Raw genomic sequence first — 22890 nt, 5'->3', positions numbered from 1 at the left:
CATAACTTGATGATATTAAACTTTGGTGTTATATGTTGTTGTGTTTTATTTGATTGAATTGGATTATTTTTACGGGTCTCTTAAATCATAGTTAGCATGTAAGAGTTGTCTACATGTAAGTAGTTTTTTTTTTCTGAAATCTATCAACTGACTTAAATCTACAATCTATATAGATCAGGAAGCGATTTAGAGGACACCGCAAACCACAAACATTTCTACTATAAGCCCCAGTTTAAAAAAAGAATAAAAGAGTAGTATTCAACACAATATCACACAATTTCTAAAGAAAGAAGTGAAAGAAAAAAAAAATTAAAATGCAAATAATTTGGTATTTATTTTATCACTAAATATTTCAAACGCATGAGTGTTTTCAATTTTATTTTACGTAATAATTTTTTTTATTATGATTAAAGCTTTGTAAGAATTTTTTTAAATTTATTATTAAATATTTTGAACATATGATTAATAACATATTCTTATTGGGTCTAAAATTGATATATATCTATTTATAATTATTTGAAAATTATTATGTCCACATGTGCGGATAAAAAACTGTTTATTTTTAAACAAAATATGGAAATATAAATTATCATAAACAAATATACATGTACTATATAACTAAATAAATTTTAAAGTGTATTGTATGCAAATTATAAAAGTTAAAAAGCTATATTAAAAGATGCTATATATTTTATTATTTCAGGCTATAATTTATGTATCAACCTCAAAAATATATTAATAAGTTATGAAATGTAAATTCTCAAAAAGAAGAATATGAAATGTATAAAACAAATCGTTATATGACAAAAAAACAAATTACTATATATTAATAAATAACCAATAAAAAGCGTAAACAATAAAATTATAGAGTTATACGATATAACTCTAAACTAGATCTTGACCCGTGCGACTGCACGGGTATTTATTTTATGTTTTTAGTTCTTTGTTTGTATTAAATGATATATTTATAATATTTGATCATAAATTTAGATCGAAAACTAACTTTTTGCAGTTACAAAAAAAATTCAAAATTAAAATTTTAATAAAATATTCTTATATAAATTCAATTATCATAATTAAAATAGTATATGTGTGGATTATAATACTTTCGAATTCCAAATATTTGGAATTTCTATTAATATAAATTTGTTAATAATTTTAAATTTTAATTTGTGTGTACTAAATGTTATATTTGTAAATGTAATCATATTAAATTAAGTAATTTAAAAATATTGCGTTAACGTAAAATGTATCACCGACACTGGAGATCACCTAAAAAAATCTAACATTTATATGATTAGATGTATGTGTAAGATATATAGCAAACAAAGTTTTTGAATGATAAGTATGATGCATTAGTTATAAAATTTGTAAGAAAAAAATAAGCTTTAGACTTTTAACAAATTTGTGACATATAAAAATTAAGATTAAAATTTGTAAGAAAATGAAATGTAATATAATATATATTTGATCTAACTGCTATTTTATTATAAATGGGTTTACATGTTCAATAATTTTCAGATTGGATTTTGACAATTAGTTTTATAATTACTGTAGACTGATGAGAAAGTCAATGAAAAATAATTTTTCGAAAATAAATAAGGTGATTCTATTTCTATATTTTGTAGTAGGGGTGGGCATTCGGATGTTCATTCGGGTTTGATTCAGGTCTCTTTGGGTTTTAAGTTTTCGGGGTGAAAAATCTTAGCCTCATTCGGGTATTTATAATTTCGGTTCATGTTCTAGTTTGGATAACTCATTTAAATTGTTTAAAAAAAATAAAACTCTTAAAATATAAAGTAAAAAAAATATATATATATAAAAAATAAAATTGAATATTGTATGCCAAAAACTTTAAATTAACATAAAAATTGGTTTGGTTCGAATATTAAAAAATAGTGATGGCACAATAATTTTCCTACCATACCATATATGATTTTTATTATCATTAAATGTGGTAAATTTAGAATTAGAAAATGTATTTATTAAACTGAAAAGACAGCAATTAATAAAACTATAAATAATTTCGAAATTGATTTAATAGAGAAGGAAAGTTAAATTTTATATTTGGACAACACATTAACTCAACTGAAAAAGACAAATATTAAAATATGTAACTTAATTTATATTAGGACATCACATTAATTCAACTAAAAAAGACAAACATTAAATTAAGTAACTTATTTAATTCTCAGTGGCATAGTAGTGTAAATAACTTTGAAAACTTAGGGGCAATTTATATGGGTACTTCTCTTTTAATAATATAGATGTAAATCATATATCTAAAACTTCTATGATTATATCAAAGTTATATATTTACTAAATAAAAAATATTTGCACAAACGTATTGGTCAAACTCTAGTTTCCATTAATTTAGTGTTATTTTGAATATGGAAAGTCGAATGTTTTCTTTTCAATGCAATAACAGTCCGTATTTTCAATGTATGTCCTGATTGACCCATTTAGTTTTGAAAAGTATTATTATTTTTCAGAATAAGTTAAGTCGTTTATAATTTTTACTCACTCGGAGATACAGTTAATATAACATGACACAATAGTAAACATACTATATTACTGTCAGTTTGATTATTTCACCTTAAACCCAGATAGTCCCGTATTTGAGAAAGTCCAAATTCTTTATTTGGCATTGATTTGTATATCATAAACTTTTTATAATAAGTTTCATAATAGGCAGTTTTTATATATTGTGTCAGTATATATTTCTTTCCTTTTTAGTACTTATGAATTAGAAGTTATAATTTATTTTAGTATTCTGCGCAAAGCTCGGCACCGGTTGGAATGTAAATGGGATACGAATATTTCTTGTTTCCATCATAGGTTTTTCTTTTCCTTATGTAAATCATTGTTGTCCCAAGTAGATTTTCGTATTTTTGTATACTTTACCAACATAACATTATTAAAAAGTTGTGTGTTTACACAAACCATCTGTTTTTATGAAACAAAATGGTTTTCATTCTAACTTTTGGCTTTTAAAATAAATAGACAAATGATTTCTATATAAAAAAAACTTTTGTACCTAATATTTTACAACCCCGTTTGTCAAAATACATTTTTGACTACAAGGAAGTTTAGTGCCGTTTGAAATGTATATCTTCCATTAGGTATCAAAACATGCAAGTAGTTTCAAAAAGTAGGCAATCTCCTCACAAGTCACACGATACGAAACATCAATTTTTTCTTAAAAAAGAAAAAGAAATAATTTGGTACCTCTCCGTTAACCTCTATTTTGTTAAGGGTATTGTTTGGAACTAAAGATAAATATACGGATACTTCCGTAATTTCAATACATTTTTGGTGTCGTATTCACGAGCTGTATTTTTTTTTGTAACACCAAATTCTTCATTAAAACTTAAAGATCGATTCCATTGTTCAGAGGAATCATAACAAGAGATTCATTCCTAAGAGCTTGCTTTGCCAGAGCATCAACATCTTTGTTTCTCCCACGTTGAATCCAAGAGAAAGAGATAAAATCAAAAGCAAGAGAAAGACAAATTATATCAGCAACTATGCCATAGATCTCTGTAGCTTGTTGTCCTGAGTTGAACGCCCTCACGAGGAGTAGCGAGTCTGTTTCGCAGTGGAGATGACGAATGTTATGTTCAATGCAGTATTGCAGAGCTTCCCTTAGAGCCAGTCCCTCTGCTACTAGAGGAGAGTTAACAAAGTGACAGTGTGCTAAGAGAGACACTTTCTCGTTTCCAGTTCCCACACACCAGCCGAGTCCCGCCAGTTGTAAGTCTTCACGCCATGCTGCATCTGTTTGGAGAACTACAGCATTTGATTGGGTGTTATCCCTTGGCGCTATGGGCTTGATCGTCATGTGTTCCGTCGTTGTTGCTTGTCCTTCTATCCATTCTCGTGCTGCCGCTACCGCTTTGGTGATGATCACTTCCGGTGTTGTCTCCTTGTTGCTGAAGATAAACTCATTTCTTGCCAGCCATAGATGCCAGAGGATCCAGGGGGCTAATTGGCCCGTAGTGACTCCCGAAGGTGGGAGACAGACCAAACTGCAAAGATCATTCCAACACGCAGACAAATCTACCAATCCTCTAGAGTCCACGCTATTAGCGTAAGGGGCAAGTTTCCAAACCTTTTGAGCTATCCCGCAATGGAGAAATAGATGATTGAGAGATTCAGTTGTGTTACAACGCTTGCAGTTGGTATCGACATTAATATGACGTGCAGCTAGGCATTCTCCAACCGGTAGGGCTCCTCGAAATATCTTCCATAGAAATAGTTTCAGCTTCGGGGCTGTTTGTAGCTTCCATACTCCTTTTTGCCAGTCCATCGTTTCAACCGCTTGCTCCTCACCTCTGTTTTTTGACATTTCCAGAGCTACTCGATACCCTGTTTTGGTCGTGTATTCTCCAGAGCTGGTGCCTAACCAGATGTACTTGTCAGGTGCTCCGGTTCGGCTAGGCTTTAGGCTCAGAATTCTACTTTCCTCCATTGGGATCACCCGTCTAATAGCTTCTCTGTCCCAATCAGACCCGTCCGGTAAGAGCAGCTGAGCGACCTTGAGGTTTTGGTAACTCTCTGGTACTGGTCCCATCGGCCTAATCTGTTCAGTGCAGCTTAGCCATGGGTCCTTCCAGACATTGATTGACTCTCCATTGCCTACTACCCATCCCGCGTTGCTGCAAATAAGGTCCATGTCAATTAGCAAACCCTTCCATCCATGTGACTCCACAGACTTGTGTGATGCACTTAAGAAGTCTGTTTCAGGGAAGTATTTTCCTTTCAGTATCCTGCTTAGGAGGCAGGAAGGATTGTTGAGGAGTCTCCATCCCAACTTTGCTAAGAAAGCATCATTGAAGCTTTGAAAGTCTTTAAAGCTTAGGCCCCCCATCTCTTTTGGTTGCGTCATTGTTGACCATGATACCCACGCCATTTTTCTATCCCCATCGTTTCCATCCCACCAAAATCGAGTTAACGCAGATTGGATACGGTTGCATAGCGACACTGGGAGCTTGAAGCATTGCATGGCGTGGGAAGGGATCGGCGTCAAGACACTGTGGAGCATGACGAGTTTCCCGGCTGCAGAGAGGTGTCTGTTGGACCAGCCACTAGCTTTCACTTGGATTCTGTCCACAATGGATGTGAAAAGATCTCGTTTCTTCCTGCCAAAATGCTCGGGAAGACCGAGATATTTTCCCATGCCGCCTTCCTTTTGAATGCCGAGGAGGTTCTTGATCTCTGTCTTCAAGGGAGCCGGGCTTCTGCGTGAGAAAGTGACTGAGGATTTGTCGGCGTTAATAACCTGACCGGAAGCTGTCTCGTATTGGTGTAATATCGTCTTGAGGGCTGTCACGCTAGCTTCGTTTGCGCGTGTGAAGAACATGGTGTCATCCGCGAATAGGAGATGGTTGACTTTGGGACTTTCGATTGCCACTCGTACTCCCGCCATCGCGCCACTCTCCTGTGCTCTGTTACATAATCCCGAGAGTACCTCTCCACACAGAATAAAAATGTATGGTGATAACGGGTCTCCTTGACGGATTCCCCTACTTGGTTTAACTCTTCCTCTAGGCGAGCCGTTGATGAGGAAGGCGTAAGTAACTGAAGAAACACACTCCATGATCCAGTTGATCCAAGTTTGATGGAATCCCAATCTAACAAGGACTAGTCGAATGAACTCCCATTCTAGCCTGTCGTAGGCTTTACTCATGTCCGTCTTTACCGCCATTGAGCAAATCTTTTCCGCTTTTGAGGTTTGGAGATAGTGAAGAACCTCATGCGTGATTAGAACATTATCCGAGATAGCTCGTCCTGGGACAAAAGCGGACTGATTCTCCGAGATGATAGAAGATAGAAGCGGTTGGAGGCGTTTTGTCAAGATCTTGGAGATGATCTTATAGTAGACATTGCATAACGCTATCGGTCTATAATCCGCCACTGTTTGGGGACTTCCCTTCTTTGGAATCAGTCGGACAAAAGTGTCGTTTATCTCGGCTGGTAGATTCCCTGAGATAAAGAAATCTCAAATCTCATTGACTATATCCTCTCCAATGGAGTCCCAATTGGAGTGAAAAAATCCAGCCGAGAACCCGTCAGGCCCAGGCGCTTTATCAGCATGTATGGAGAAAACAGCGTTTCTTATTTCCTCCGGGCTTGGTATTTTTATCAGCTGCTCGTTCTCTTCAGGCGTGACCTTTGGTTCGAGCGCTAGGTTGATGATCTCCTCTCTTTCTCCAGGAGTACTCGTGAATAGCTCCTCAAAATATTGCACAATGACCTTGGCAATCTGATCTTCTTTGTAGACAGGTTTTCCCTCTGCATCCTCTATGACTGAGAAGTCATTGAGTCTTTTCCGGTTCTTCGTTGTGGCATGAAAGAAGCCCGAATTGCAGTCCCCGAGTCGTAGCCATAAGAGTCTGCTACGTTGTCGCCAATAAGCTTCTTCAGATTTATACGCCGCCTTTAGTTCGTCAGAGATCTTGTGGATGAGTTGCAAATCATTCACGCTGTTGGTCTGTGCAGCCTCGAGCTCTCCCTTTTTCTTCTCAATGGTCAGTCGACTATTAGCTTGCTTCTTTTTGTTCCATCTTGAGATAGCTCCCCGAACTAGGCCGATCTTCTCAGAGACTGATTTCAGGTGTGCTTCTTTCCAGGTTGTTTTAATCAGTTCTGTAACCTCTGGGTACTCCTTTAGTCTTCTGTCATATCTGAAGATACCCCTTCTTCGTTTTCTGCCAGGTTCGAACACTGTGAGTAGAGGTTTGTGATCAGACCCTTCGTAAGCCAGGTAGGTGCATCTTGTAGTGGGGAACTGTTCTGCCCAGTTTGAGTTTGCAGCAGCTCGGTCCAGCCTGCAGCGGACTAAGTGATCCTCTCTCTGCCCTCTCCATGAAAGGGGGTCTCCACTGTGTTGGAGATCAAATTGATCACCTTCAGCAAAGAACGTTCGGAAGTCCAAAAACGAGCCCTCAGCTCTCTCTGGTCCTCCGGTCTTGTCTTCATTACTGAGCATATCATTGAAGTCGCCCGTGATAAACCATGCCGCATCCCTTGCTTCCGCTAACGAGAGTAGATAATCCCATAGGCTCCTGCGTTGTTTATAATCAGAGTCCCCGTATATGAAGGATGCAAAAAAACTTTTTCCTTCAACCTCCACTTCCGTGTCTATCAAGTTAGCATTTGCTTCTAGCACCTCAAGCTTTATTTCTTGTTTCCAATACAAAGCAAGTCCCCCTGCCCCGTGGCCGGTTGGGGGAACTAAATCGTAAATAACCCAAATGCTTGAGCTTATCTAGAACAAAAGTGTTGGGGTTTTTAGTTTCCATCAAGAAAAGTATGTCCGGGAAAATGCTCTTCTTGATCTCTCCCAGCCTGTGAACTGTCCAAGGATTCCCCAAACCTTGGCAGTTCCAGCTCACAATCTTTAAGGAACGAGAGTTGACGGAGTCCGAAAACCCGCCTTCTTCTTCTTTGTTGTCGCCGGGATCATGTTGCAAATAGGTTGATTCTCAGAGTCCTGAGCTGATTCTTGTTTATCAGAGCTCTCCCTTGAGGTTGTTCCCTTGCTGGTTCGGGGGTTCTTTTGCTTCGTGAGGTTCCTACGGCAAGTCGGGGGCTTTGTTTGTTGCACCTTTCTCAGCTTCGAGCTTGTTCCCACTAAGTTCTTTGGACTGCTATGAACCTTTTTCTTTGCTCCCGGTGGTCGCCCTGGTTTGCGCCTAGTTCCAGTTTGGCTTGTCGGGTTCGGAGGTTCCTGTGTTGGTGGCAGAGATGGTCCTAGCCTCAGTAAAGCCGGGACTCGTTGGGGGGTTTCTTTAGTAACGTCAGCTTGAAATGGAAGCTCCTGAGATTCCAGTCGTGCCCTGACCATTTGTGCAGCCGTTTCCTCTATCTCTCCGAGCTCCTCTGACAATCTGTAACGTTCCTTTCTAACTGCACTTTCTGTTGGGTCTGCCACAGATGAGTATTGGCGCATGAATTCGTGTACTTCGCCTCTAGCTTCATCCAAAGCTTCTCTTGGTAAATTTTCCCCTGTTGTCTGTAAGGGAATCCCCTTCTCAACATTGTGGGTTGCTCTCTTGGATGCATTAGAGTCCTCCTTTTCTTCTCTAGAGATCGGGAGTCCCCTTTCTCTAGAGGGATATCTGGCTGCAGGGGGTGGTTGGCGATGGTCCTCCCTGAAAGCAGAGGTATGTGAAGACCTCTCTCTGTCCAAAGAGTGGTGCTCTCGGGCCTTTCTTTGTTGATAATTTCTGTCTTCTGAGCGTCTTGCGTAGTCTTCCCTGTAGCTTCTCGATTCAGAACGATTGTTATTAGGCTGTTGGCGGTTCCCTTCATAGGCGTTGGGGCGACTGTATGGTGACGCTCTAGATGTATATCGTTGGTGAGCTGGTGGCGCTTTGCCATAAGGTGGATCTCCTCGTCTCTCCTTTGAGGTATGTTCTCTTGAACGGTAGGAGAACTCCTCCTTGTCATTTTCTTCGATAGCAAGAGCTGCTCTTTTCTCTGCTTTTGCCTTGAGGCAGTCTCTGGGTTCATGGTCTAGACGGTAGCAGTAAGAGCAATGTTTTCCAATTTGTTCATACACCAAGGTTGCAGTGACTTCTCCACGTGGGAATTCAACTATTGTACTCGTGATGAGGGGAAGTCTCCCGTTGATCTGCACTCGCATACGAGCGCTAAGTGAGGTTATCTCTGCCTCCTCGTAGATTCCTATGTCTTCTCCAATGGTTTTGATGGTTGTCTCTGTCCATAGATGGACATGAATTCCTTGGACTTTAATCCAAAATGGAATGAGGGATGGAAAGTCAGGGGCCATCGTAGGGTTCCATCTTTCTACTATTACCATCCATCTTGCGTACTGGTAAGGACGCTTGGCGAGAACGGTGAGCAGGTCTTCTTCCTTCTCAAACTGAAACTGGAACATTCCTTGTCCCAAATCAGATCCTATAGGGCGGGTTTCAGTGGCCCACTTCTCAGCAAAGAAAGGCAAGAGCGACCATATCTTCTGCGTGGAGGGATTAGTGACCCGTCCGATTAGGGTAAGAGAATGTTTCTGTAGCAAGAAATGGTTTTCTGGTTCTGGAACCCTGACTCGAGCTTTGCGAGGAGCTTGATAAGGTTCCGAAACCACCGATTTTCCTTTTTCCGCCGCCGATAGTCTTCTGTCCTCCATGGTTGTCAGTAGCGGTGAGAAAGTAGTGAGGGTTCCTGAGTTTGTTGGAAAGAGTCCTTTCGTTTGTTTTGAGTTGGGGTTTGAGCAGCGAGAATCGTGCCGTTGAGGGAATGCGTGGTGAGCCGGTGTTTCTTCTTTTGCTTCTTGTCTTCAGAGCTTTGTCGTCGGAGCTTCTTTGGTTGACATGGCGGTCCCATTCACGAGCTATATAATATTGTGAAATTGGGGTATGAAAAAACCATAATTGACAGACTAACTATTTTACCTAACAAATCTATACACTCTGTTACATATACATATTAATACTGTATTACTCTTTCTTTTGACCGGTGAAACCTGAAGATAAAAAATAACTATTATTACAGTGTGATATAATTTGTGGCAATTCAACATCCACATATCCCTTCTTTGTAATTCTTTACAGATTAGATCGACATCGTCACTACCATCTGAGTTCTGAAAATATTTTGTGATCTGAAAACTTTTCCCAAAATCCCAACCACTCTGCTTTTGAAACAGTCGCTGCAGTTACCGTCGAGGTGGTGAAGATCATCACGCGAGCCGATTCGCCTCCATATATATCACACGGGTGAGGAGCATCACCCTGTTCCATGCATCCATCTTCTCAATCCAAGATTTTTCATTGAGTGAAGACGAAACGTGAAAACCTGTAAATTTCCGGTTTTAGGTTCGAAGACGAGGCAGAAGATGAACAGTGAACGTGTTTCTATACTATCTTATGAAATGGAACATAATGCCTTTCTTTCAAATTTGGCTATTTTATTATTTTAGTTTGATTCTTGAAAAGAAAGTTCAATCTTGTTTATTGTTGTTTCATGTTCTATTGATATGCGTTTTATATCAGTGTATATATGTGTTTATATTAGTGTGTATATGATTTTGTAAAGAGGAACAATATGTTGAACGTAAATGGAATATAATTTTTTTACTATATCATTTGTCACCTTTTCTATTCTATATGCGCATGTAAAATTTAAATGCATCTTACTGATAATTTGAAATTTGGGTATTTAATTTATAAAAGATTGGGGTTGACATTGGATTAGGGTTTATAATTCCATGTAGGGTGTAATAATTAGTGGCTAGAATTTAGTTTATGAAGATTTAGGTTAACCGCGGATTAGGGTTTATATTTTCATGTAGGGTTTAGTGATAGTTAATAGGATTTAGTTTATGTACAATTGGAGTTGACATTAGAGCAAACATTACCACCTTTCATGAAGGCATAACCATATCAACATTTGAGAAATATGTTAAGATGATATATAAAATTCAACTACATTTTCACATTTTCTGTTCTATATGCCTCATGTAGAATGGTAATGCATCTTACTAATCTTATAGAAGATTATGGTTAACATTGGACTAATGTTTATAATTCCGTGTAGGGTTTAATGTTTAGTTGATAGGGTTTAGTTTAAAGTTCACTATTCAAATGTTGGGATGGGGTTTAGTGATTAGTTGATAGGAACTACATTTGTATTTATACTACATTTGTATCTTTCAATTGGAACTACATTTATATTTATACTATTCTATCTAATATACATAGTATGGAACTACAATTTTGATTTTTCCGTTTGTTTAACGCTGTTTTTTTATACTTACAATAGTTATTTACTCTTCTTTCTGCATCTTTTTCTTCATTTCCTTTGATTTTGAATAAAGTTTTGTGACGCATTTCCTAAATTATGTCGTTGTTAATATGAGATAGAGATTCACCACGTTGTTTGCTTTATGTGTTGAAACCGGTAACCTGTTTTTTAGAGGGATATAACCGGAATAAATTATGTCAAAATCATGTCTACTTCCCTAATTTATCACCGAAACATGGCTATTACGCCAGTTAGCCGTATGATATTTGTCCTATTGTTTTCTCGTCTGCTGCTTTTTTGCTATCGTCATCAAGAGCCCCAGAGAGAGAGAGAGAAAGAGGAATCGGTTGTGTGTTGTCAAAGCTTCTTGGCTCTCTCTTCTCCGGCTTTCGAATTGTCAACGCGTATCTCTCATCTGCGATCTCTCGTTGATCAGAGGATTTCCGGAGCTTCACAGATCAACAATCATGACCACCGCTGGAGGAAACAAGAACATCAACGCCAAATTGGTTAGTGTCCTGATTCTTTCTGCTCTCCTTTTTCATTTTTATCATCGGATCGTGATTTTGACTCTGGACAAGTTTGATTGGATCGTTGATATCCGATTTGGGAAATTCGTCTTGTTCCGATCTCAGATTGCATGTTTTATCAGTAGTATTAAGCTTAGGGTTTAGTGTAAAGGTTGTATCTTTTCACGATCTGGTAGCTTTGTTTGCGTGGAATGATCTTAACTAGTTTGACTGGATCGTTGATCTGTGTTTCATTCCTTTATTTTATTTATTTTTGTTTTAGTGGGTTTAAACTTGGTTAAGTTGTTCAGGTATTGCTTGGGGATGTTGGAGCTGGAAAATCAAGTCTTGTGCTTCGATTCGTCAAAGATCAGTTTGTTGAATTCCAGGTTTCTCTACATTCTCTCCCCATTATTAGTCTTTTCTTCTTTTCTAGAGAGATTCTTGATACATGTTGTTGTGAACAGGAATCAACGATAGGTGCAGCCTTCTTCTCTCAAACATTGGCTGTCAATGATGCAACTGTCAAGTTTGAGATTTGGGATACTGCTGGTCAGGAACGTTACCATAGCTTGGCTCCTATGTACTACCGGGGTGCTGCTGCTGCCATTATTGTCTTTGACATCACTAATCAAGTAACTACCCTATTATTCTCTCATTCCCTTTCACACTATTCAGCCTTGTGCTTCTTTAGGTGTGCTTTTAACTCTTCTTTTTTTTTTTTTTAACTTTTTTTCTATTTTCACAGGCCTCATTTGAGAGGGCTAAGAAATGGGTTCAGGAACTTCAGGCACAAGGTAAGATTATCGCTGACTATGGTCTATTGTTTTCATATAGTATAGTTGGGGAGGCGTGTTTGCTATAATGGGGCTTTGACTTTATATATCTTCTTCTTGTGTCAATAGGTAACCCTAATATGGTGATGGCTCTTGCTGGAAACAAAGCTGATTTATTGGATGCAAGGAAAGTGTCTGCCGAGGTATACCAACTCTTCCACTCACTCCTGTTAAAGTGCTAATACACACTTTGGAACAGAGATTCGACTTGTGTTGTTAATTGCTAATGATAGTAATATATCATGTGTCTCATTTTGCAGGAGGCAGAGACGTACGCACAAGAGAACAGCCTTTTCTTCATGGAAACCTCTGCTAAGACTGCAACAAATGTCAAAGACATCTTCTACGAAATCGGTGAGTCATTCTTACACTCGAAACAAATTATATTGCTTTTGACTAAGTTCCCTTTATACCGTTGCAGCAAAAAGGCTACCACGTGTACAGCCAGCAGAAAACCCAGCAGGAATGGTTCTCCCAAGCGGGCCAGCAGCTACTGCAGTGAGTAGTTCATCATGTTGTGCTTAAGAGAGCTCTCTCTCTTGGTTAGTCACTGTAGAAAGGAAACATCCAGTCTCTTTATGTGTTTTCTTCTTGTCTTAACGTTGTCGCTTTGCTTTGCATTGTATATCAAGATGTTTCCGCTCTGTGGAAATCTAAAGATACTTGTATTTGAAGAGGTTTGATTTGTAATTAGATATCACAACTTACTATGCGTGTGATCGCTTCTCTATATATTTTGCACCAAAATCCTTTTTCCTTTCGTTTATATGTTCAAAGGTTGTGTTATCTTTGATGAAGACAAATGTTTTCAGAAACATAGAAAACGAAACATGTGTTTCTTGGTTCATTAATCATCTAATGTCATCTAACCTCAGGACTTGGGTATTAAACCTGTATAATTCTTTAAGGTCGTCTTGTCATGATGAAAACAATGTTTATAGAGTAACAAAGAAGATTGTACTGTGATTTATTTATTTCAAAGTTTCAGAAACAGTGAGAACAAAACATCTGACATCCAAAAAGGAGAACAAAATTGCAGAATGTTTAAATTAATATGATCCAACCTCAGAGGTGGACATTAGAATATCAAAAGCCAACGATATTATTATAAAAGTAAAACCTTCTTCAGAGTTTTTGACAACGTTCCCCTGAGATCAAGACTCCACGAGTTTCAGACGGGGAACAACATTCATCGACTGGAGTTCCTGTAACCATGTATAAAGCAGAGAGAAAAAGAGTTCAGACAACCGAAACAAGCATGAAGAAAACTGTAAAGAGTAGCTTTATGAGTGAGTAAAACTGAAAACACCATACAAGCTTCTTTACTAATTTCAGTTAGAAATTGCATCGAAGGTTCAAAATCATCTTATCATTTACGAATCTGGACTAAGTAGAGAGCTTCAGTTTGACAGGCAAAAACAGAGATCAAAAAGGTAGTTTTACCTGGAAGAGGAGCTTGCATGCGTAAGGGAGTTTCATAGTAGCAATGCTATCACCATTCTTACATGTTGAACAAACTGCTTTCTTCAGCTTGTAATCGTAATATCCCAATAAACCGCAAGCTCTGCAAACCTGCATTTTAAAATTGTTTGTTAGTTTATCCACAAATATATTAATCTTTCATACAATGTTGGAATAATAATATTTACCTGAACTTCAAAAGGATCACTAGAAAGCATGAGGCGCTCATAGATCAACATGCTGGCTCCATAAGCAATAAGGCAATCTCGTTCCATCTCTCCCACTCGTAAACCTGTGACAGCATTAGTGATAAAATTGAGAAAACAACAACTCATGGTTAAATCCAGAGTGAACATACAAAACAGGAAAACTTCAAAACTAATTATTAAATGGAAATCTATCTAACCATAGTCACATATCAACTTACCTCCATTTTTAGATTTCCCTTCAGTTGGCTGTCTTGTCATCATCACACGGGGTCCACTCCCTCGTGCATGCATTTTGTCCAGAACCTATTCAGCATAAGTACAAAAAGGTAGATATACAATGTTATTTTTCCGAGAAACCAAACATCTATGTTTAAATAGGTTATAGAGGAACCTCACCATATGTTTCAATTTCTGGTAATATATTGGCCCCATAAAGACGTATGTCTGTAATGGCTCACCACTGAGACCTGTGAGGGACTCTCAAGATCGTCAGGTATGATGTACAAAGAAAGAATCATGAACCCTATATGGCTTTGGAGTAAGAAGTTTGGATCTCATTTTTCTTTGTTCAATTTCAATGAATCTAAGCGACTTTTTTTTATTCAAAGAATATAATAACCGACACTAAATGGGTTCTAACATTATTGCACATTCTGAAATGTTGTGAAGAAAAGCAGTACCTGAGTATAACAAGTCCTTCCCACTGTAGGAAAAGCCATGCTTCACAAGGGTCTTACTGAAATGATGGAACATATGACGACATTAAATGCCAAAACAAAAGTTTCAGCACACTAGAAGAAGCATCATATATAAGAAACTGTACCTTATATCCTCAACCTTGTCAGCGTGACCACTTTGTTCTCCAAAAGCACTACCATAATGATATTTACCCGAAGACACCCCAGCCTTACTTCCAAGGAGCTCTATCATCTTACCTACTGTCATACGACTGTGACAAGAATAGCGTTTTTATAAACTCGCCAGTTATAATACAGATCTCAAGTAATCTAAAACTTCAAATGACACTTCAAGCTTTTGAATTAAAGGGATTTAACATAAACGTTCGAAGTTGCGTACCAACATAGAAAACAAATTTGTCCCAACTGATAGTAACACTTAGCTTGTTTGGTACCATGAAAATTACTTAATAGTTGGGGCTATAAAGAATATTTGCTAACCTTGGAAAACCATGAGGATTCATGATCAAATCAGGGCAAATTCCACGCTCAGAAAATGGAAAATCTTCCTGCTGAACGATTGTACCACATACACCTTTCTGCCCATGCCTACTGCTGAACTTGTCTCCAAGCTAAACAAGAGCACACCAAGACTCAATTAACACTGTAGAACATGACGCCTTAGCCGTTTAGGGCTAGAAAGAAAACAGTACTGAACATAAAATTTCTCACCTCTGGCCGACGAGTATGGCGAATGATATATTTTATGCATAAATTGCCGTTCTTGTCAGAACACAGAGCAACTCTATCTACCACTTGCGTTTCCCCATCAGGACCTTTAAAATACTCTCTGGCTGGACGATATTGACTGAAAATTGCACAAAATATTGTCAGGTTGCCTTTAGAGTTATAAAAACAATCATGATCATGTGGGGAAAAGTTAGTGGGATACCTATCCGATTGCTGAGATGTAACGTTATTTCTTGTATCCACAGGGACTTGCTTATTTATATAGACATCATTCGGTCTAATAATTTCCCCTGGAGAAGCGATTCCATCATCATCCAGTATCTAAAGGAGAAAACAACAGTCACCATGAAAACATATCTACCATGTTTTAGCAGAGGGAAAGCACGGAATAGGAATGTTATAAGAACATCTTGTAGAGTTTATGCCAGGTCAAAATTTTGCTAATGAAGTCTCTGTTCTGAGAAATAACGAAACAATTTTAAAAAAGCAACAGTAATATTGTGTTTGCTCACTCCAATCAGAAATGGGGATATGTATTATGTACTCAAGGGATTGATTACCTAGGACTATTTTCACAGCATCTAAAATATCCGTTAAGAAAAGAATTTGCGAGAAAACTAATTCTCTAAATGGCCAAATCTTTGAATTTGAATGACAAGTCCTAGGATATGTCTGCAAGAGAGGTAGCATTGAGGACACATGCAGGAAATATGTATTACCTGCATCTTTTCAGCATCTGGACCTGTCCTTTGTGGCCTGAGTATTCTGTCTACTGCATCGTTACCATACTTCTGGCAAGTAGCAACAAGTCTGTTTCACAAACGTGAGAAGTAATAATAGTTAGTGTACGAGACTCTATCTAAAGGGAACCGACTTTTGCCTCAAAGAGAAATCCAACATACTTTTTCATAACAATGCAGCGGCCAAAACCACGATCCAAGGAAGCTTTGTTCATCACTATTGCATCCTCAATGTCGTATCCAGTATTACTCATAACAGCAACTGTTGCATTTTGACCTGCTCCAAGTTTATCGTAGCCAACCTGTTAACAAGCATATTTTGTATTAGTACAAAACTATAAATCCTTTCATATTAGGGCAAATACACTTTTTACCAATTCAATGGTCCTTGTGGTCAACAGGGGTCGCTGAGGATACACCAATAGGTAAAGCAATGAGTCCATCCGGTTTAACTATATATACACAGATTGTAGAAGGCAAAGTCAGTGGCTGAGATAAAGCAAGATATAATAGAACATGATGCAAGGGAGAAGACAGAGGCTTTAAAGTACTTGGACTTTACATAACCAACTTAATTAAGCAAAACATTAGTACAAAAACAAGCAACAATTGTTCTAATTAAGTCGACAAAACTGGGAAGCAGTAAGCTTTGCCTCAAAGAAATGATATGGAGAGTATAAATGGACATGCCTGGTTGTAGGCAATATTTCCCATAGCTTGTTTTCCCATAGCACACTGCACGCAATGTAACAGGACTATTAACGCGATGCAAACCAACAGAATATGCAGCATATCTTATGCTGCAAAATACGTATCAGAATGTCATGACACACAAACCTGATACGTATTTCTAGGTGATTGATTATGGTGAGGGTAGGGGATAAGACCAGCAACGACACCTAAGATGGTGAATGGTTCAATCTCAATGTGGGTTGTGTCTTTCATTTCCTTGGGGCTACCTTCGTATAAAGCAATCTAAAAACAAAGAAAGGAACAGTGATGATTTTCGACTGCATATGGTGCAATACAATATAATACATCTAGAAAAAACAAAGACTGGCACGAACCAATGCATTGTTTTCCTCATTGACATCAAGATACTCGATCAAACCTTCACGAATAAAGTCATCAAAAGTGCGTACACCATCCTTCAAGGAAATACACATTAGTCAACCGATGTCTTTAACTTATACCACTAAGACAAGTATGCATGAATCTGGGAGAGTAAAACACATGTACCTGTAATTCCTTCATATGGTATTGTTTAACTCTTGATACTCCATTATCAACTATAACAAGTGGTCGACACACCCGGCCACCATCAGAAGCAACGTAAACACAATGCTGATAAAAAGAAATTCTACGGAGTCAGTCCCAGCGAACATTTGTGTACCAAGAGAAAAACTTGGCAGACATTTAGGGATTAATCGTTTCCTTATTAACAACAATGTTTGAATTTGTAGTATTCTAAATGAGATCACCACTCCTCAACTGTATTTCTACGCTTAAAATCACTCAAAGGAGGGCTGCTGAAGAGACTACAAATAAATTCATGTAGCTTCCTGAGTCTAACTTTAATTCAGAATTCTTAATCTTAATTCCAATATTTAACCACACGAACACAGCTGTCGATTGGGTTATGCTTAATGGGCGAATGGACACAAGCTATAACGTGCATTTGAAATACTTGGATTACCAAAAAAAAAAAGAGAACTGGAGGAGATACCTGCTTTTCATTTATGAACACACTGACAAACTCCCCAATTTTCCCAGCTCTACGCAGTCTTCTAAGAGAATTGGCGAAGTACTGAAACAATAGAAGCTAGTGAAGAGGTGCAAAGATGTGTATAGTGCCCAGTGCAGATCCGTGTATTTGTAGAAAAAGGTACCTGCGGCCTTCTATGTTTGCCAATTATTAGCCCATTGAATATGACCAAAAATGAGTCTGGAGTATGCAGCTCCTCTGCTGATAGTACCTCCAGATCTGTGACACCCAATTTGTAGCACTGTTTCCGGAAAATCCATCAAAACATAAGGATTCAAAACCAGATGACTAGCCAAAGTTAATGAGAAGGGTATAGTGATTCCGGAGGTATCACTCTCAAAGCCATAGGAAAGGCCATTAATGTGAGTAAATTGACTTAAAAGTTGATAAAATAACAACCACATACCATAGCAACCAATGGGCCTTCCTCTATATCCGTTGTGACATGAGTCATTAACGCCAAGTTCTTGACAAGACCACAAGCTTCGCCTTCTGGGGTATCACATGGGCAGAGCATGCCCCACTTATAGAGCAATCACAATGCAAAAGATCAAACTAAATGAATGTTCAAAGAGAAGCAGTAATTCACATAGGCTTATAAAGACAGCATCATTACCTGGCTGGGTTGCAAAGATCTAGGCCCACTAACTTTTCTAGACTTTTCGAATTGTGGCGAAATTTTCGTAATAAACCCCATGCTCCCAATAAAAGATAACCTTGTTAAAACCTATATATCAAAAGATTTCTTTAAGAACACTGTCGCCTGAATGAGGCTAGAAACATACATGCAGATGTGTGTAGAGAGAGTGAGACTGACCTGTGTCATGCCCTTCCTATGCATTCTAAACCTTTTAATATCGAAGTTCCCCGTTGAAAGGGTTCTTTCTAGTCCAAAAGAAATATTATGATTCTTCTCTCCAGTAAGACACTACAAGCACATCACAAAAGAAATTGAAGTTGTACGATCAGTTTGTTTCATTAAAGTAATTATTTCTAAAAATTGATTCCATCCATGTTCTAGGCCAAAAGCTATACATAACGGTAAATATCCTAATTGTAGCAATTCAAGTAGTAGCGGAATACATAAGGGGGATTAAGTTGATAAAGCAATCGCCAATCGACATAATAGCATTAACACCTAGCTAATAACAACCCATTATGAGCCTACTGAAAACAGCAATACGTTTTACTTAATTCAGTACTATGAAAGAGGACCAGTTCATAGCTAAAGCAAGACATGAACTAGCAAGGCAGTATAGTTCTACACTTACTTGTGAAAAATCAAAACGGCTTGCCCGGGTAGGTTTTTGAAGGATACCATCTACTTTTTTAATGGCCTCAGTGGTCATTGTTTTAAACAAATCCTGTAGCAGCGTTAAGGAGGAAAACCATAGGTAAGGACTAGAGTACACACACAAGAAAATTCTGCGTCTGGTGATAAGTTCCAGTGATACCTCAAAGAGAAGAGATATTAATTGTCCAGATAACTCCAACCGCTTGTTACCAACATAATCCTACATGAAGACACATTTAAGAACATATATACAAGCAATATGAATTGTCGGGTTCGGGTTATAATACGACTTGTCTCCAGATCATCCTTAGTTCATTCTCAAATGGTAGATTAACAAGTCAGCCATCATGATCAAGTAAGTAAAATTATTTACTGACATTTTGTAAGCTATTTCAGTATGTCCCTCCCTGTTTTAAATTTGTCAGCTTTAGGTAATCTAATCCTAAAAGTAAATAGCCAGAATACAAAAATATTCCACATGTACAGAAAAGAACCTTTGCAGATATAAGGGTTATGGTATTACCTTGTCATCCATGGAATCTTTGTTTAACATGGCTTCAATCATTCGCCTCAACATCACCCCAACATAGAAACATTTTTGGCGATAATTGTTGTCACGCACCTAAAGGGGATTACAGCAATCAGTAAGCAAATACTAAAATTTTAAGAACCAAAAGAAGTTGGGATACTTACAGGTACGTGTGCAAGGAATAAAGCTCTGAGAATGTATAGAGCTTTGCCATCCTAGCACATCATGTAAATAATACAATGTGAATTTTTTTACTAAGCAAGAAAGCTTTCTTTTTTTTTTTGAACAAAGGCATATTATCCATCTGTCTGAAGTTGAACAAGGAGTTTAGTAGCGGATTAAAAACCTTTTCAGGAGGTCCATACGATGATTTCTTCACCTACAGAAATTAATAAAAAAAATATGTCAGTCAGTCTTGCCGCAAATTGACAAAAATCAGAAACTACTGTTAAAGGATAGTCTACTCTTTTCTTCAATGGGGTGTTTATTTCACTCGTTACATCACAAACTGAGTGGATGCAACTCTATAAGAACATAAAGTCTGCAGATTTCTTTTCAGTAGCGACAGAGACGAGCTAAGGTCCTTGTAACACTAGAAAGAGCTCTTTTTCAACAGGGCAGTGATATCTTTTTTTTTTCTAGGTTTTTTAAGTAGACATATGTGAATCATTGAATAAGAAGACTTTCAAATCACTCTCTAAGAGGAATAAATCACTGCACCTTTGCCTCAAGATAGTCCAGTGCTTCTTGTCGCGTAGTCACGCCTTCACTAATACACTCCTGAAATTAGATAAGCCTTTTGATGGATAAATATGAAGCTTTACAGATCAAGGTTCATCAGAGCCACAGGTTGAATAAAGTGACATAGAAGAAAAAAGCAGGTGGTTATAATACTTGCCTCCATAGAAGGCAGTAGTGATGCGCTAAAACGGGGATCCCTTCCAACCATTTGTACGATCTCTTGGTCGCTCTCCATTCCCATAGCTTTGAGGACGATTATAATTGGAATCTATGAAAAAATTACATGTTTAGCCAATAGAGTCCAACCCTGGAAGATCTACCATTACAGAGAAGGACGTGGAGATGTATCTTCACCTTTTTAACGAATTGATGTAGAAATAAATATATCTTCTCCTTCTCCATCTGAATAACCGTTTTGCTTTTCGTCATTTCAGTGCTGCTTGTGACAGATGCATTTATGCTGGGAACAAGCAGTAAAAGAGAGAATCAGCAAAAGATGAAATTTGGGTACTTGAACTTTGACAAACTTCTTTGGCTTGACAGTTAATAATAGCTATGGGGATGCTTGCCATCAATACAACAAGGACTGAAATAACGAAGATATCACTTACTTGCCCTTTTTATCACAATCAATAATGATTCTGTTCTTCGATAGTTGTTCTTGTATCAGCAACACCTGAAATGAATAGCAAACCCCAACACAATCAATAGAGACTTCAGGTCACGTAAGAAAAATAATTGATTCACACTAAAAAATGAACGTCGACTACGAATTAGAACAAGAACGGTGCTGAATGGTCAAATGAAAACACAATCTAGTATGAACTAAAGAGAGATATAAAACACAAGAGATAACCAAAAGTCAAAGTGCAGACAAGTAGTCAATATATAGACTCCATAAGATAGTTGTAAGAAGATTATAAATACGAAGCATGAAGTATTATTTGTTACCTTCTCGGTTCCTTTGATGACAAAATATCCACCAGGATCAAGTGGGCACTCACCTGGAATCCAAAACAGACTACAATAAAAATGATGAACAAAAATAAGCAAGGCTTTGAAATAAGAGTGAAACACAAACCCAATCTTGCAAGTTCCTCTTCATCTTTTCCATGTAATACACAGCGGCAACTCCGCAACATAATAGGCATCCTTCCGATAGTAACGTCATTCTGAAACAAACATTGTATATTCAGCCTGAGTTGTTGTTGTTGACAAGCAGCATAATGTTATAAAGATAGATACGTTTAGTTACCTTTGCACTTATTGTCGTCTGTCCATGACTTCCGTGAACATATTCTATATCGACAATTATTGGAGCAGCATATCTGAAATGTAAAACAAAATGTTACAATGCATTTAAAACACGAAGAATGTAGCATATTCTGAAATAGTAAAGAGAAGAAGTCATTACGTCATATCAGCTAATCGGCACATGTGTGGATTAATTTTCTCCGTCATACTAATGTTTACAATACAGGGTTCACCAACTCTGATATCCTTGAACCTGCCCCAAAAATAGCTCAAAAAAATTTAGTTTCTAAGCACAATCTTGTAAGATAGACTGAGAAAATGACTGAAAAGTATTCTGCTTTTTTCCTTTCCATGAAACAAGACACACAGATAAGAGTGGGATTAGAAAGAAGAAAAGAAGGTTTAGACCTTAGGTAAATGGTTGGGTCGAGAGTGGATGTGATACGAGAGTTAGCACGAACAATCTTTTTGATGCCGATATTGATGAAGTAATTGAATGAATCAAGATGTTGCTTCACAAGTCCTCGCACCTAGAAAACAAGACACAATTAATCATCTAACTGTGATTGCACACACACACACACACACACGGAGGTGGTACAAAAGGGCACAAACAAATAGTTGCAGTGTACCTTCAAGAACTCGGGAACGAGCTGGAACTTATCAGCTGTAGACTTGATAGGAGCTGAAAGCTTTTGCTTGTCCACGAAATGGTCATCGTTGGTCAAGCTGTTTCGATACAAAGAGTTACATTGGAATAAAAACGTATGAACATACAATTTTATAACATAAACAAAGAAAGCACATTCATATTATTTCAAAAAAAAAGAAGCAAACTCAAGATCTTCGTGACTGAGTCCCATCACTCTTTTAACTTGCAATTCAGCTGTCAACTGTCTGAAAAGAAATATAATTACCACACTAATATATATATGAAGAAAGAAGCGAAACATAGAGTTTTTTTTTTTAATTCGTAAACCTTAGACAAAACCAAATTTACAGCTTTGGAATTGGTAAGCCGGTGGATTTTCTTGGATATATTTGAAAGAAAAGAAGCGGTAGGAAGAGATGCTAACCGTATCAACAACAACAACAACAGCGAGCGTCGTCGGCTGAAAGAAACAGACAATGGATGGAGAGGAGACTGCGGAGAAGCGAGAGAGAGAGAGAGAGCTAAAACCCTCCTGCGGCTAAGTTCACCAATTTTTTTTATTACAATCCCTCCCAGAAGAAGTACCCAAAAAAAGGTGAGGGGTTTTCGGTTAGATTGGATGGTTTAGTTTAGTTAAATCTTTCGAATAATGGTAAAAGTCGGTTTACGTTTGGTATAAATCTCGGTTTGATTCGGTACAAGA

At 37.7% G+C, this 22890-nt stretch overlaps 2 protein-coding genes across 4 annotated transcripts; one reads left to right on the top strand and one right to left on the bottom strand.

Moving 5' to 3' along the window:
- Positions 1 to 11024: 11024 nt before the first annotated feature.
- Positions 11025 to 12862, top strand: LOC108849014 (ras-related protein RABF2a). 2 transcript variants are annotated; one of them, XM_018622504.2, is made up of 7 exons: positions 11025 to 11279; positions 11591 to 11668; positions 11747 to 11914; positions 12028 to 12076; positions 12185 to 12258; positions 12376 to 12469; positions 12537 to 12862. In XM_018622504.2, the coding sequence occupies exons 1-7, from the start codon at positions 11238 to 11240 to the stop codon at positions 12638 to 12640; spliced, it is 609 nt and encodes a 202-aa protein (XP_018478006.1). In that variant the 5' UTR covers positions 11025 to 11237; the 3' UTR covers positions 12641 to 12862. The 2 variants fall into 2 exon arrangements, with proteins under 2 accessions (XP_018478006.1, XP_018478007.1); XM_018622505.2 differs by having other exon boundaries at positions 11027 to 11279; positions 12517 to 12862.
- A 196-nt stretch (positions 12863 to 13058) lies between these two features.
- LOC108855692 (DNA-directed RNA polymerase III subunit 2) lies at positions 13059 to 22770 on the bottom strand. 2 transcript variants are annotated; one of them, XM_018629567.2, is made up of 39 exons: positions 22612 to 22770; positions 22373 to 22432; positions 22168 to 22264; positions 21944 to 22065; positions 21696 to 21788; positions 21537 to 21609; positions 21363 to 21453; positions 21233 to 21285; positions 20893 to 20957; positions 20636 to 20741; positions 20439 to 20549; positions 20261 to 20320; positions 19887 to 19919; positions 19705 to 19755; positions 19535 to 19633; positions 19172 to 19231; positions 18989 to 19081; positions 18535 to 18645; positions 18334 to 18444; positions 18124 to 18240; positions 17842 to 17958; positions 17679 to 17759; positions 17192 to 17296; positions 17020 to 17100; positions 16790 to 16927; positions 16643 to 16687; positions 16327 to 16404; positions 16115 to 16254; positions 15932 to 16022; positions 15415 to 15533; positions 15195 to 15330; positions 14964 to 15094; positions 14609 to 14734; positions 14466 to 14521; positions 14182 to 14252; positions 14004 to 14088; positions 13765 to 13868; positions 13559 to 13687; positions 13059 to 13320 (listed from the first exon to the last, which is right to left on the bottom strand). In XM_018629567.2, exons 2-39 carry the CDS (start codon positions 22396 to 22398, stop codon positions 13270 to 13272), a joined length of 3456 nt encoding a protein of 1151 aa, XP_018485069.1. In that variant the 5' UTR covers positions 22399 to 22432; positions 22612 to 22770; the 3' UTR covers positions 13059 to 13269. The 2 variants fall into 2 exon arrangements, with proteins under 2 accessions (XP_018485069.1, XP_018485070.1); XM_018629568.2 differs by having other exon boundaries at positions 22373 to 22428; positions 22612 to 22768.
- Between the last annotated feature and the right edge of the window lie 120 nt (positions 22771 to 22890).

This window comes from Raphanus sativus, chromosome 4 (assembly GCF_000801105.2).
Source record: "Raphanus sativus cultivar WK10039 chromosome 4, ASM80110v3, whole genome shotgun sequence".
In the NCBI taxonomy this organism is placed as follows: domain Eukaryota; kingdom Viridiplantae; phylum Streptophyta; class Magnoliopsida; order Brassicales; family Brassicaceae; genus Raphanus; species Raphanus sativus.
Note: the sequence above shows the minus strand (reverse complement) of the source record. Positions and strands in the feature narration are given on the sequence as shown.

Excerpts from the sequence above, each read along its gene's own strand:
- LOC108849014 (XM_018622504.2), top strand. The coding sequence starts at position 11,238 with ATGACCACCGCTGGAGGAAACAAGAACATCAACGCCAAATTG. Across the intron at positions 12,077-12,184 it reads TCAGGAACTTCAGGCACAAG|GTAACCCTAATATGGTGATG; the intron begins GTAAGATTATCG and ends TTGTGTCAATAG. Across the intron at positions 12,470-12,536 it reads AGACATCTTCTACGAAATCG|CAAAAAGGCTACCACGTGTA; the intron begins GTGAGTCATTCT and ends ATACCGTTGCAG.
- LOC108855692 (XM_018629567.2), bottom strand. The coding sequence starts at position 22,398 with ATGGGACTCAGTCACGAAGATCTTGA. Across the intron at positions 15,534-15,931 it reads CAGATGCTGAAAAGATGCAG|ATACTGGATGATGATGGAAT; the intron begins GTAATACATATT and ends TTTCTCCTTTAG. Across the intron at positions 14,089-14,181 it reads ACCAGAAATTGAAACATATG|GTTCTGGACAAAATGCATGC; the intron begins GTGAGGTTCCTC and ends TATGCTGAATAG.